Below are 13,880 nucleotides of genomic sequence, written 5' to 3'. Positions count from 1 at the left end.
CTCATGATCCGCCCGCCTCGGCCTCCCAAAGTGCTGGGATTACAGGCGTGAGCCACCGTGCCCGGCCAATTCATCTCATTTTTTGACTGATGCGGTTTCTTTGAGATGGGGTCTAGCTCCATCGCCCAGGCCGGAATGCAGTGGTGCACTCATGGCTCACTGCAGCCTTGAACTTAAGGGCTCAACTGATCCCTCCTGCCTCAGCCTTCTGAGTTGCTGGGACTACAGGTGTGTACCATCATACCCAGCTCATTTCTTAATTAAAAAAAAATTTTTTTGTAGAGACAGGGTTTCATGATGTTGCTCAGGCTGGTCTCGAACTCCTGGAATCAAGCCTCCTACGTCTGCCTCCCAAAGTTTTGGGATTACAGGTGTGAGCCACCACACCCAGCCCTGATCTGTTCTTGAATCAGTTAAAGCCCTCACACTCCCAGAAGGCCGCCAGCCAATGCACCTGTTGGAACTTTGCACACAGGGTGTCTTCTCCCTTCAAGCTTGGTCTGCAGCTCAGTAACAAATGGGCTACAGACACCAGGGGCTTGCCCATGGGAGCCCCAAGGCCTAAAGAGGGTGGCAGAGATTTGATGTCTGTCACTCTCCACCTGCAGCATCAGTTCACGGTTGGCCAGGCACCAAGAGCTCACACTTTGCCCTCCTAAATGCCAGGCCCTTCATAAGTATCATCTCATTGTTAAGAGCGGAGGCTTCAGCGCCAGACAAATGCGAGTTTGTGTACAACTCAACCACGTGCTGGTGGGAGAGTCACCATCTCTGAGCAGACCTGTGACTCCTGTTCCAAATGGACGAGGAACCACTGAGATGATGTGTTAGGACTCCCAGCCTGCCAGAACCTCACAGCCCCTGGCCCTTCACAGCAAAGTCGACCGCAGTGAGCATTCCATCCACCAGTCAGAACACCCTGGACGCTGAGCGGCCTTCTCTGAGAGCCTGGTGCCTTTGATAGCCCTGGGTGACTCCTGTGATCCCAGCCACCAGGTTGTCACTATAGACCTAATTTAACCATCTGTCCTCAGTACCCAGGGCTCAACATTTGGAATGGGAGGTGGTTCTGGGAGCCAATTAGAGGCCAGGCTTTGGGAGGTGGCAGAGGTGAGAGTCTCACACCTGGGCTCTGTCTGATAAGTCTAGGTCTCGGTCAGGGGACCTTGGCCTAAAGGGCCTGTCTTGCCTGGAGCGTGGGAGGGGGCTGAGTCTACACAGCTGGCCTGGCCTCAGGCCTGGAGCTTTAGCTGAAGGACGAGAAGACCCATAAAGTCAGACCCAGCTCCCAACCTCACATCTGCCACGATGTTGCTGCTCAGCCTGACCCTAAGCCTGGTTCTTCTCGGCTCCTCCTGGGGTGAGTGGGCCAGGACCAGCCCTGATTCAGCCGTGGGAGCAACTGAGCTCCCAGCAACAGCCCAGGGAAGGAGCTAGGCTGGCCGGAAGGGACGAAGGTGGACAGAGTGGGCAAAAGAAACAGGATATGCCAGGGCAGTGGAGCAGGGAACAGGCCTGCAGGGCTGGGAGGGGGCAAGAGGTGGGGTGGTCTCATGAATAGGACCAGAGATTGAGCCAGGCCCTGGAGCCCGGGAGGGTTTAGGAAGCTGAGACAGGAAGACCTGTCCATGTCTGTTAGAAAGAACCTTCTGGCTGCATGAGGGGTATGAACTGTTCAGGTCGGGAGGGGGCAGAGAGACCAGGGGTAGAGATGGGGAACAGCGGGGACTAGGCTGGAGACAGATGTAGGAGAACAGCAGGGCTGGGGGACTGGGTGGATGGGGATAACCAAGATAGCTGTGGGGCCCGAAGGTGCTTGCATGTACCCTGTTGGGGAAGGGGTAGTGCTGTACCCTCTCGACAGACCTCTCTGGGGTGCACAGCCTGGGGCACCCAAAAGGAGGTGGGGAAAGATGGGCTGAGGCATGGGAAGCAGGTCCTCATTAGCCCAATGGCCAGGCTGCGGCGTTCCTGCCATCAAACCGGCACTGAGCTTCAGCCAGAGGATTGTCAACGGGGAGAATGCAGTGTCGGGCTCCTGGCCCTGGCAGGTGTCCCTGCAGGTACACCACCGGAGGGGTGGGCAGGGTCCTGGGTACGTCATGCCTAGGGGCAGCCTCAGCAGCCCACCCCCACTCTGACCTCTGAGCCCTGACCACAGGACAGCAGCGGCTTCCACTTCTGCGGTGGTTCTCTCATCAGCCAGTCCTGGGTGGTCACTGCTGCCCACTGCAATGTCAGGTGAGTGCCTGCATTCCACCTGCCCCGCCCCTCGCCTCTTCCTGCCTCCTCCCCTGGCTGTCCCCCTCTCGTGCTGGCCTCCCTGCAGCTGCCTAATCCCACCCCCTTGCAGCCCTGGCCGCCATTTTGTTGTCCTGGGCGAGTATGACCGATCATCAAACGCAGAGCCCTTGCAGGTTCTGTCCATCTCTCGGGTGAGTGCCTGGGCTGCAGACACAGAGGAAAAGTGGGCAGTGCAGGTGGGTGGGTGCTGGGAACGAGGAATTCAGGACATGCCCTGGCCTACCCTGCTCAGCACCCATCAGAACATGGACTGTTTCTGACCCCACAGGCCATTACACACCCTAGCTGGAACTCTACCACCATGAACAATGATGTGATGCTGCTGAAGCTCGCCTCGCCAGCCCAGTACACAACACGCATCTCGCCAGTTTGCCTGGCATCCTCAAACGAGGCTCTGACTGAAGGCCTCACGTGTGTCACCACCGGCTGGGGTCGCCTCAGTGGCATGGGTTGGGACTCAGGTCAAAGCTCAGGGTGGGAGGACTGGGGTGGGGACCAGTGTTCTGGGCCCCATGTGACCAACCCTCCTGGCCCATAGGCAATGTGACACCAGCACGCCTGCAGCAGGTGGCTTTGCCCCTGGTCACTGTGAATCAGTGCCGGCAGTACTGGGGCTCAAGTATCACTGCCTCCATGATCTGTGCAGGTGGCGCAGGTGCCTCCTCGTGCCAGGTAAGCCCCAGCACCCGCTCCTCTGCGCTGTCCTGTGGTACACCTCCCCAACCCCGCCTACTCACTTCTCCCTCCCTCTTCCCTCTCAGGGTGACTCCGGAGGCCCTCTTGTCTGCCAGAAGGGAAACACATGGGTGCTTATTGGTATTGTCTCCTGGGGCACCAAAAACTGCAATGTGCGCGCACCTGCTGTGTATACTCGAGTTAGCAAGTTCAGCACCTGGATCAACCAGGTCATAGCCTACAACTGAGCCCACCACAGGCCCCTCCCCAGCTCAACCCATTAAAGACCCAGGCCCTGTCCCATCATGCATTCATGTCTGTCTTCCTGGCTCAGGAGAAAGAAGAGGCTGTTGAGGGTCCGACTCCCTACTTGGACTTCTGGCACAGAAGGGGCTGAGTGACTCCTTGAGTAGCAGTGGCTCTTCCCAGAGTAGCCATGCCCAGGCCGTGGCCCCCACCCCTCCTCCAGGGCAACCCCTTGGTCCTACAGCAAGAAGCCAGAACTGTTGGAATGAATGGCAGCCCTCCCTGGAGAGGCAGCCTGTTTACTGAATACAGAGGATACGTTTACAAACTGAATACGCATAATAAATAACTGCACATTCTCCATCCACAGGCCATGGCATGAAGGCCCAAGTGGGTCTATCAAAGGCCCACATCTCCAAACCCCCTGTCCTGCCCTCAGGACCAGGCCCACCCTGGGCAAGGGAGAACATAAGCCCCAGGGCTTCAGGTCCCCAGAGACACTTGGGGAACTGGGGGGAAATTCTGAGGCCATGGGGCTTGGTTCTCCACTGCCTCCTGCCCAGGGGGCATTGGGAACGGCAGGAGGATGTGTCTAAGGCATAGTCGACTTGGCACAGAGTGGTCTCTTTAGTTTTGTTTCCCACTGGAGGTGGCACATGCAGGAAGAGGGCCTGGCCCAGGCTGCCGACCGGCAGAAGCTGAGTGGGAACCAAACCCTCCCGCAATGGCAGGGGCCCTGCCGTCAAGCTAAGGCCAAAGCTGGGCCCTGGCCCCATTCTACCCACTGAAGGCAGCTGTGGAGGAAGGGGCTTGGGTTCCAGTCTGGTTTGTGGAAGGGGGAGATACCACAAAAGAAATGGGGATGGTTCTGGCTCAGGCCTCTGGGAAAGCAGCCACCCAACCCCACCCACCTCCCGCAGGGGCTCCTTCCAGCTTGAGGCTCAGTGGGACCCAGACTGGAAGGTTAATGCTGTGAAGGGAAGCAGCACAGGGTGGACGGGGCAAGGCCAGCTGTGAGAAGGCAGTGCCCCTGGCACCCAGGTTTCAGAGGCAGGTCACACAGTATGGCTAAGTTCCAGGGAGGGGTGCGCAGAAGCTTAGCAGAAGGGGAGAGGTGAGCAGCCCGGGACCCTCCCCCAGGGTGGCAACTCCTACCTTCCCATGTCCTCGTGGAGGACTACGGGTGTGCACCATGGGTGGGTGTGCACGATGGGCGGGTGTGCACGATGGGTGTGCAGTGATCACTCCCAGGCTGCCAACACCCATGCAGACACCAGATGGCGCCTTCGTGCAGCTGCAGAGGAGGGAGCAACAGAGCCTGAAGGGAAAAGGCAATGGGGCTGCACCAAAGGATAGAACCCAGGCTGACACTCGACCCTAATCGGGAGGACCCCCTTCCCTCTGCCTCGGCCCCCAGGTGCCCCATTCCCCAGGTAGCAGCAGTGGGGCTCCCTTTAACCACCCCCAGTTGGGAAGGAGGCACCTGGGGAATGGAATGGACATCCAACGGGCAGAGGGAGGTAGCGGTGGGCTCTACAAAGAAGGCACCAAGGGCGGTGGGCTCAGACCCCTCATAATCTGGAGAGGCTGGAGCCTGGGCAAGCCGATGACCAGCATGGCCACACAGTCCAGAAGGGTGAAGGTCCACGCCATGGCCCTCCACCAGAGGTCCTGGGACCAGGAAGGCTCCCTGGAGGCACCATGAAGGAAGACAGATCTTGGCTGGGAGGTGGAGGGCTGTTTCGATCTAGCCAGGGGCTATGGGTCCAGTCAAGGCACAAGCTTTGTGCCTACCAGGGTCTCCCACTGGAGCATAATCTTAAGGATCAGGATGCATGGGAATGTGTGAAACCAGGGAGAAGGGCTCTGTGGAGGAAAGGGGGTCCCAGAAGTAACTGTCCCAAAGGGTCCTGAGGCCACAGGACACTCCACCCAGCACTGCAGTTCCCTTGATTGGGGAAAAGTCAAAGGGCAAGGGAGACAGTGAAGGCCAGGTCCTATCCCTTCCCAACTCCACCAGAGCAGCTGCCCACCAAGAGGGGTATCAGTGCCAGGCCAGGCTCCCAGTTCAGGGGGAATCACAGCCCCCTGCGCTACCTCTACTCTGTCACACCTGGCCCAGGCCCATGGTGAGGACAGGGGCTGCTGAAGGCACAGAGAAAGGGCTGGAGCCAGACATTCTTCACCTACTGCGGGCCACATAGGCCTATCTCCAGAGAAGGCATCGGGCCCAGATGGCACCACACTGTGTGGCCAGGCTGGGTCGTGCCGCATGTGTGCACAGCCAGGCGGCTCAACTATTGTATTGCTGCTGGTAGCGCAGGTTGAGCTCCCGCAGCTCCCGTTCCCGCACACGGCGTGACTTGTTGGAGCGTGTGGAGCGGCTGGAACGCGTGGACTGGGCAGATTTGGTGCTCTGGCAGCGCGAGGAGGCACGTTTAAGGAGGTTCTGGGATATGGAGCGGTGCAGGTTCTTCATGGATGAAGAGGCAGCCATGCTCACCACCCACGGGTGCCTCAGGGCCTGCAGTGCAGTCATACGGGCTCCAGGGTCCACTGTCAGCAGGCGGTCAATGAAGTCCTTGGCCAGGTTGGACACACTAGGCCAGGGCTAGAGACCAAGGACAAGCATTAGAGAGCATCTGACACTGCCCACCCCATCTGGATGAGGCCACTACTCAGCAACCCTCCCCTTTCCAGAGAGAGGTGCTGCCCCTCCTCTCATGTAGCACTTGGGGCCTCCCCGCCCAACGCTGGCTCAGGCTGAACAAGGGCTGCTCTGCAGGTGATGGAGTCTGGCAAGAAAGGAAAGGACCTGTGCACTCTCCCAGGGAGCAAATTCTATGGTGCACTGGACCCAAAGCCTGGCTCAGGGAGATGGCCTCTGCCAAGACCCCCCCCAACTTGTCCCAGGAGTATCATAACTCAGGGGACTGTAAGAGAATGACTCAAACTTTCCCATCACATCCTAAGTCAGATTGAAGCTCCAATCTCTGGATGACCAGGATCAGGCTACTTAAAGGGGAACTTCCTAGTCCTTACAGAGAAGATCCAACCTCTCTCCAACTGCCGAAGCAGTGGCAGAAGACCACTGCTCCCTGCCTCCGCCTCCCAGCATGGGGAGGAAACGAAACAATTCAAGGCAACTAGATTTCCCAGTCGGCTGAGGGCAGGCGCTCCCGGGACCAGGAAGGAACCAGGACCCTTCTCAGTGGCACCCTCCGGCCCGCATTACTTCTCTAAGCCACAAAGGGCTCCTGGCAGTGCTGTGCGCCAGCCTCATTTTAGTACATTCTGTCCCCTGGGAGGAACTCCATAAAGCCCACTCTGCCACATGCACCCCGGGCTGCCTCATCTCAGCCCCGAACCCAGCAGCTGTCTGTCTCAGGGCCTCAGGCTGTACGGCTGTCTTCACCTGACTGGATCCTCAGGTTCTCAGGGTAAAGGACACTTGCTCAGACTCCCTCTTAGCCCCCAGTGCTTCCAGCAATTATTCCAGCTGTAACTTGAGACTGCAATTTCATGTTAGTTTATTATTCCCATGAGATCACGCTGAGCTGGATGAGCCCGTGCCTGGTGCTGCGCATACAGGAAGCACTCAGTAGGCACAGGCTCAGACAGTGAACAACCCACAGTGCTGCCGGATGGGTGCCCTTTCCTGGAGCTGCTTCCAGGCCTTGGGGTTCAGCCAGGTGAGTCCTTGCGTCCCTGCATCTCCCAGGAACACTTTTGGCACGGGCTCTGACGCTCCCCCAAGGATAGGCAGCTAGGACCTTTCCTGAGCCTGCTGCAGATGACTCAAGAGGGATGCTAACGATCCCGTCACTTTCCTTCCTGCCAGGTGAGGTCTGCCTGTTCCACTCATGGTACCCTTCACCTTGAGGAACCCCTGAACATGCCCTCCAGGGGGTTCAGGAGGATCTGAGAGCCCACCTTCAGGGCAGGTGCACAGCCATCTAGCAGACACACACACTCACTGACTACTGCTACTCCCAGTCTGGCTCGCCTGACCTCCAACTCTTTCCCTACCCCCTTCCCCACTGCCACAGAGGGATGAGGCAGGGAGAACACACTTCCACCGTCCTGAGGAAGGCCTGGGGCTACCTGCAGCTGCTGTCTTCACCCACTCTTTGGAAGGTTATTCCAAGTTTTACTGAGCTGAAGTGGGAGCAACAGGGGAACCATATTCCCAAACACACCTAACAGGGTCATCCTCATCAGTGGGCCAGCATCACCCAGTGACTCCTGGGGAGATGCTGGCCCCCAGGAGGAGGAAAGTCAGGGTCCAGGAGCATGCAGCCAACGAAAGCCCATAGATGCCTTACTATCCAAGGGCTGTGGGTGGGCGCAGAGAGCAACAGCCCTCCCCGACAGGCAGGTAAGTCTCCTGGGGGCTTGTGTAGTTCAAGATTCATATTGAGGGCCAGGCGTGGTGGCTCATGCCTGTAATCCCAGCACTTTGGGAGGCTGAGGCAGGTGGATCACATGAGATCAAGACCATCCTGGCCAACATGGTGAAACCCCGTCTCTACTAAAAATACAAAAATTAGCCGGGCGTGGTGGCATGCCTGTAGTCTCAGCTACTCAGGAAGCTGAGGCAGGAGAATTGCTTGAACCTGAGAGGCAGAGGTCGCAGTGAGCCGAGATCGCACCACTGCACTCCAGCCTGGCAACAGAGCGACACTCCATCTCAAAAAAAAAAAAAAAAAAAAAAGATTCATATTGAGGTATTAAGGCCGATATGCAGGGCAACTGGACTAGACAGCTGCCACAATAGCTTTTGGATCACAGCTCAAGAAAACCCCAAAAGCCAGGAGCAGTGGCTTCCGCCTATAATCCCAACACTTTGGGAGTCTGAGGCAGGAGGACTGCTTGAGCCCAAGAGTTCAAGATCACCTTGGGAAAGATGGTAAGACTCCGCCTCAAAGAAAAAAAATCAATAAATTTTTTTTTAAAAAAGAAAGCTCCATGGTTGCCCCCTGAACACAAGGAACCACTACTGGGGGCAGCCAGTCCAGACCACAGACATTCACTGTAGCCCCCATCACCCACTGGAGAGACAGAAAGAAGCTTGATGGAGACAGCACACTCACAGCTGAACAGAGTGGGTCAGGGGACACCTCTGCTGCCTGCTGGCCTTCTACAGTCTCCAGGAAGAGGAGGACTCACTAGGAAGCAGGCTGCAGCTCAGTCTGGCCTGTTGCTGGAACAGCCCCAAGACAGGGCTGACAGCCCAGGGTGTCCCAACAGGGCTGGGAAATGGATTCTGCCCCTGCCCCTTGGTCCAGCCAAGACAAAAGAGGGGCAACTCCCCTACAGAGGCCAGGAGCCTGAACATGGATGGACTGGAGGTTTCACCACTTCAACACCCAGCCAAACCGTGGACCTGAAACTCCAAACCAGTCACCAGTGCAGTCTTGGAGGGGCCTCTCCCCAGACCAGCCCTATGGCCTTAAGTGTCTCCATCTTCAGAGTGGCACAGGCTCACACCAGCAGGCATCAACCCCTGCTGCTCATGGAGCGGCCGGCCTGTTAGTGCCAAAGCGAGCCAGATTGATCCCTCTCCCCCTGCTCCCCAAGATTCTCGCCTCACCAATTACTGTGGGCGTGTGGCTGTGTGCAGAATGCAGATGGACTCATTTGTCTGAGGGCTGGCCTGGCCTCTCTAGCAGGTCCCAGCTCTTCCCATCTTTGAAGAGCTGTGAGCAGCTGGGCCAGGTGGGTCCCCCAAGCCAAAGTGACTCAAGTCGTCCTGAACTGGTCCCCAGCCTAACCCTTGTACACAGAGGAAAGTCAGGCTGAACACAAGAAGGTGGTCCTCATCCAGCTGACAGTGAGGCAGGGGCTTAGGGTGACCTTCAGAACAGCAGCCTCTGGAAGCCCTGCGGAGGCCTCCCACAGGGCTCAGAAAAGTAAGGCTTTCCACACTCGCCCACAGCCAGGCTTCAGGCCTCACATCAACTCAGCACCTCCTAAGAAAGCACTCAACGCCAGCAGCCCAACCCACCTGCTTCCCCTGGAGCCACATAAGTATGTGTGTCAGCCAAGGGCTGACTGGCTGGGAAGCATTCTAAGCAGGAGAAAAGGGAAAATGATGAATAGTCATGCTCTTCAGTCTCCACAACTCTGTTTGTTCTGGGTGAAGAACTGAACTCGTGCCTCAGTATACTTATTTGAGCCATACCAGGGACACACATGGCCTCAGTTGGCTGACAGATGGCACAGGTGCCAAGACCCACCTGGGTAGTCTCTGAGGCTTCCACCTGCTTCTGGGCCGACGTGGAGCACGAGGCACAGAGGGAAACACTAAGATGTCAGCTGGCTCTACGCCCAGACTCTCAGGTCTTCCCTTGCTCTGGGATCAGAGAACAGCTTCCATACCCAGGGTGACAGCCTCCACTCTCTCCTTTCCACAGTCTCTGGGCAAGTCAGTGGCTCACACCTCTAATCCCAGCACTTCGAGACGCTGCTGCGTGAGTGAGGGCTGGGCCCTGCTTCAAGAGGAAGACAAGCAGGGGCTGTAGGAGGAGGGCATCACCTCTGCTCTGATTCCAACCATCAAGCTGGCTGCCTTCCTCCTGAGTCCATGGCCCTCAAAGAGTCCTTTTCCCCTTGCAGTTAGGGTACCTGCTCCTGTTGTTGGAACAGCAAAGATGCCAATAATGGGTATGGGGAGCGACCTCTTCCGTGAGCACCTCCTTACCAACTAGCCTTCCTCATCCCCCTACCCATGCTGGGCCAAAGCCACTCCTAGGCAATGGAGTCCCACTCCCCCTGGAGAGGGAGAGGCAGCAGAGCAGGAAGAGCTTTCCGCTCCCGCCCGAGGACCCCCCGCACCAACCCTTTTCGTTTGCTCTAGCTCTAATGTCTGGCACAAGGGCCTGGCATGAACACTACCCAAGCCACTGCCAGCGGTCTCACCTGGAGCCGAAGGGCTAATGAAACAAAGAACAGCGCCAGCTCTCTAGCAGAGGCTGCAGACAGAGGAGGAAGCTGCTTCTTTCTGGCAGCAAACACAGCTTACAGGGCGGCCCTAGACTTCCTCTGGCAGGCAGGGCTGCCTACTGGCAAGTGAGGCTGGGAGAGAAAGGCCCCTTGGTGTGTCTTCTGAGTGGCATCTGGGATATGTTAAAGGGTTAGATTGCAAGCCCAGCAACCTGAGTTCTAGTTCTACCTTCTCTGTCGGCCTTAGAGAAATCACACCGCCTTCACTTTTAACACGAGGAAGGGGCTGAATGTCATGAACTCTAAGTCCCTTCCAGTTTATAAACTCCTGGATTCCTTTTTCTCCACCTTTTCCTTCACGTGGCCACATATGAAGCACAGAGTTTAGCATTTAAGCTGACCTCTTGAGCCCTGGGTTCCTTATCTAACCAGTGATGATTCTGGGGCAGGCTGGCTGACAGAGGAGGTGACCCCACCACAGTGCTGCTAGAGAAGGGATGGGAAGGGAGGAAGAAGCCTGGGCTTTGCTACCATGACTCAGTTCTTCCCTCAGCTCTATTTCAAGATGTATTTTCAGACCCACTATTCCCACCTTCAAAGGCCTCCTTTCTGTACTTACGTGGGCCTGAATGAGAGCAGAGAAAAGGGCACAGAGGAAATTCTGGAAACAGAGCTTTGAGTTTACTCAGGAAAGCAGCATGACAACAAGAACAGCACCCTGTCATGCTGCCCACGACGAAGAGCATCAGCAGAATTAGACACTGTGTGGCAGCAGAGCCAGCATCCCCTCCTCTGGTCAAAAACCCATCATCCTGGTGCCTGGGCTTCCAGACCAGACATAATCTACCACCCTGGGACCCGGCAGAGGGCGGGTGAGGGGCAAGCAACAGAAAAGGGAAGGGTGTGGGGGGAGAGAGCCTGAGGAGAGAAATAGAGGGAAGATAATGCAGTTTTAAAAACAAGTAGAGAATTAAAAAAAAAAGCAGAGAATAAAGATTAAAATGAGAAAAGGTGTGACAACTTAAATGTTAGTAAAGCTGTGTTCTGAAACTTGAAATGGATAACAAAATGAAATCGTGTGCCCCCACCTGTCCCTGCCCAGAGCCAGAGTGGAGGGGAAGGAGAGGAGGGAGACAGGACACAACTCAAGATCGAGAAGGATGCTATTTGCTCGCTTTGCAATAGGCCTGTGCCACCAACATAGCGATGTCTGCTTTTAACAATGTCCTGGAGTAGCCCTGGAAGGTTCCAGATTTAGAAGCCTGCTGCAGCGTGATCTCTTTTATCTACACTCATCAAGGGTTCCGCTGAGGCCAAGTGGTTCCCAGGGCCCAGCCTGGTTTTTTGATTTTTTTTTTTTAAGAGAGACAGAGTCTCGCTCTGTCACCCAGGCTGGAGTGCAGTGGCGCGATGTGCAATCTCAGCTAACTGCAACTCCGCCTCCCAGGTTCAACCGATTCTCCTGCCTCGGCCTCCCAAGTAGATGGGACTACAGGCGCATGCCACCATGCCTGGTTAATTTTTTGTATTTTTAGTAGAGACGGTGTTTCACCATGTTAGCCAGGATAGTCTTGATCTCCTGACCTCAAGATCTGCCCGCCTCGGCCTCCCAAAGTGCTGGGATACAGGTGTGAGCCACAGCACCTGGCATTATTTTTTTTTTCTTTTTTTGAGACGGAGTTTTGCTCTTGTTGCCCAGGCTGGAGTGCAATGGAACCATCTCACTGCAAACTCTACCTCATGGGTTCAAGCAATTCTCCTGCCTCAGCCTCCCAAGTAGCTGGGATTACAGGCATGCACCACAATGCCCAGCTAATTTTGTATTTTTAGTAGAGATGAGGTTTCACCATGTTGGTCAGGTCGGTCTCGAACTCCTGACCTCAGATGCCACCCACCCTGGCCTCCCAAAGGGCTGAGATTACAGGTGTGAGCCACCGTGCCCAGCCTTTTTTTTTTTTTTTTAACTTCCTCCCATCCTAATTTCTGAGGCAGTTTGGAGGCTCAGTGACTGTAACCATCTCATCCACACTGTAGTCTCTGTCCCTGGAACCCCAGGCATATAGGACTTGGCTTAGGGCCAGTGGTAGGTCAACATGGGATGGAGGAAGAATGAAGAGATGAATGTGACTAAGCCTTCTGCTCCAAGCTGGCTGAGCCACAAGGGAGCAGAGCTCTCTGGGCACCACACATCTACCGAGGGACGTCAGGCACGATGGAGAAGGGTAACCTTGTGTGATGGGAGGACTGACCAGGGAAGGTGAGCTTGGAGAGGCACAGCCAGTGAGGAAGGCTGGACCAGGTCACCATCAGCTATGCCATGCAATTGAGAGCCAGCCTCCACCTCAGTAGGTGTGGGAGGAGGATGAGCATGGGATGCTATGAGTGGATCTAAAGAGGTCAGGGCTGGGCACAGTGGCTCACACCTTTAATCTCAGCACTTTGGGAGGCTGAGGCAGGAGGATCACTTGAGGCCAGGAGTTCAAGACCAGGCTAGGCAACATAGACCATATCTCTACAAGAAACCTAAAAAATTAGCCCAGTGTGGTGGCCCACACCTGTAATCCCAGCTACTCGGAAGGCTGAGGCAGGAAGATGGCTTGGGCCCGGGAGTTTAAGGTTACAATGAACTATAATCACACTACTGCACTCCAACTCTTGTTCCTCTACAACAAGACCTTGTCTCTATTAAAAAAAAAATAAATAAATAAATAAAGAGGTCAGAATGTGGGAGAGATACAGTCCAGCAGCTCCCAGAGGAACTTGAGGGCCCAGAAGCGACAGAGCCTGTGAAAGGCAGTGCTCTCCAGGTGGAGACAGACAATGAAAAGACAGGAGAGGGAGGGGATGGCTGACGCACCAGGGATGGCTCTAAGTGCAAGCCACCACACCCTGCTCTTTGTTGGCCAGGCCTCAAGGGCTGGAGGTGGAAAAAGTGATGAAAGGCAGCTGTGACCCAGGCTGATGTGATGCTATGGGTGGTCAGCAGGAACGGCTGAATGCAGCAGCATGGCGGGTGGGTCTGCTCCTGCCACTACAGGGAAGTTGCTGCTTTCTGGGGTGTATGCAACCAGGGCAGCAGTGACAAAGGGAAACCTAGAGGACAGGGCTCTGGGGAGCCCAGTGGTGGCACAGAGGTGACACAAGATGGGGCTGCTGCTCTTTTCCACTCAGAGCTTCCTCTGGCCTCACATGGAGAGAGCTTCCTCTGCCTTCCTGCCAGAGGTCTCCAACCAAGGGCAGGTCCCCAGCCACAGTGACCAACTGAGGGTCCACTGCCTCCATCCAGTGGCCCAAACCATGCCACCTCCCAGTGACTAGTCAGGAATCCAGCCTGAGGGCATTGGCTCCTGCAGTGAAGGAGGGAGACTTAATCTGTTGAACACTTCGTGTTTTGGTGAAGTGGGGATGGCTTTTCCCAAGGGAACCTTCCTGGCCAGGTATGGGGGCATCTGATCATCCTCATGGGATCCTCACACACAGACAGCACAAGCATCCAGCACTTGACATGCAGCAGCCCCAGCAGGCTGGCAGGGAAGAAGGGCTTAGGGACAGATGCCTCATAGCAAAGAATTCTAAACTCATTTGTGTTTGCTCGTGCTGTCAGCTATTGAGACAGTCGTGGGAAAGCCATCCTCTGACTCTGGGAGCAGGGGTCAGTGAGAAGAGAGGTGAGCTGATGGGTCCATCACAGTCCCCACCCACACTGAAGG

General features: G+C 56.0%; 2 protein-coding genes across 2 annotated transcripts in view; one reads left to right on the top strand and one right to left on the bottom strand.

Annotated features, from left to right (window-relative positions):
• The first annotated feature begins 1,299 nt into the window (after positions 1-1,299).
• Positions 1,300-3,405, top strand: CTRL (chymotrypsin like). The gene is made up of 7 exons (XM_004057851.5): positions 1,300-1,360; positions 1,960-2,063; positions 2,162-2,241; positions 2,354-2,435; positions 2,573-2,753; positions 2,843-2,976; positions 3,066-3,405. The coding sequence occupies exons 1-7, from the start codon at positions 1,309-1,311 to the stop codon at positions 3,225-3,227; spliced, it is 795 nt and encodes a 264-aa protein (XP_004057899.1). The 5' UTR covers positions 1,300-1,308; the 3' UTR covers positions 3,228-3,405.
• Positions 3,406-3,485: 80 nt separating this feature from the next.
• PSKH1 (protein serine kinase H1) overlaps positions 3,486-13,880 on the bottom strand; it is a 36,755-nt gene continuing 26,360 nt past the window's right edge. Inside the window, exon 3 of the mRNA XM_004057850.5 lies at positions 3,486-5,836. Coding sequence (XP_004057898.2) covers positions 5,519-5,836 — 318 coding nt within the window. The 3' untranslated portion in view covers positions 3,486-5,518. The remainder of the gene's footprint in view (positions 5,837-13,880) is intronic.

Source organism: Gorilla gorilla, chromosome 18 (genome assembly GCF_029281585.2).
Source record: "Gorilla gorilla gorilla isolate KB3781 chromosome 18, NHGRI_mGorGor1-v2.1_pri, whole genome shotgun sequence".
NCBI classification, from domain to species: Eukaryota; Metazoa; Chordata; class Mammalia; order Primates; family Hominidae; genus Gorilla; species Gorilla gorilla.
This window is presented reverse-complemented; position numbering and strand designations above follow the sequence as displayed.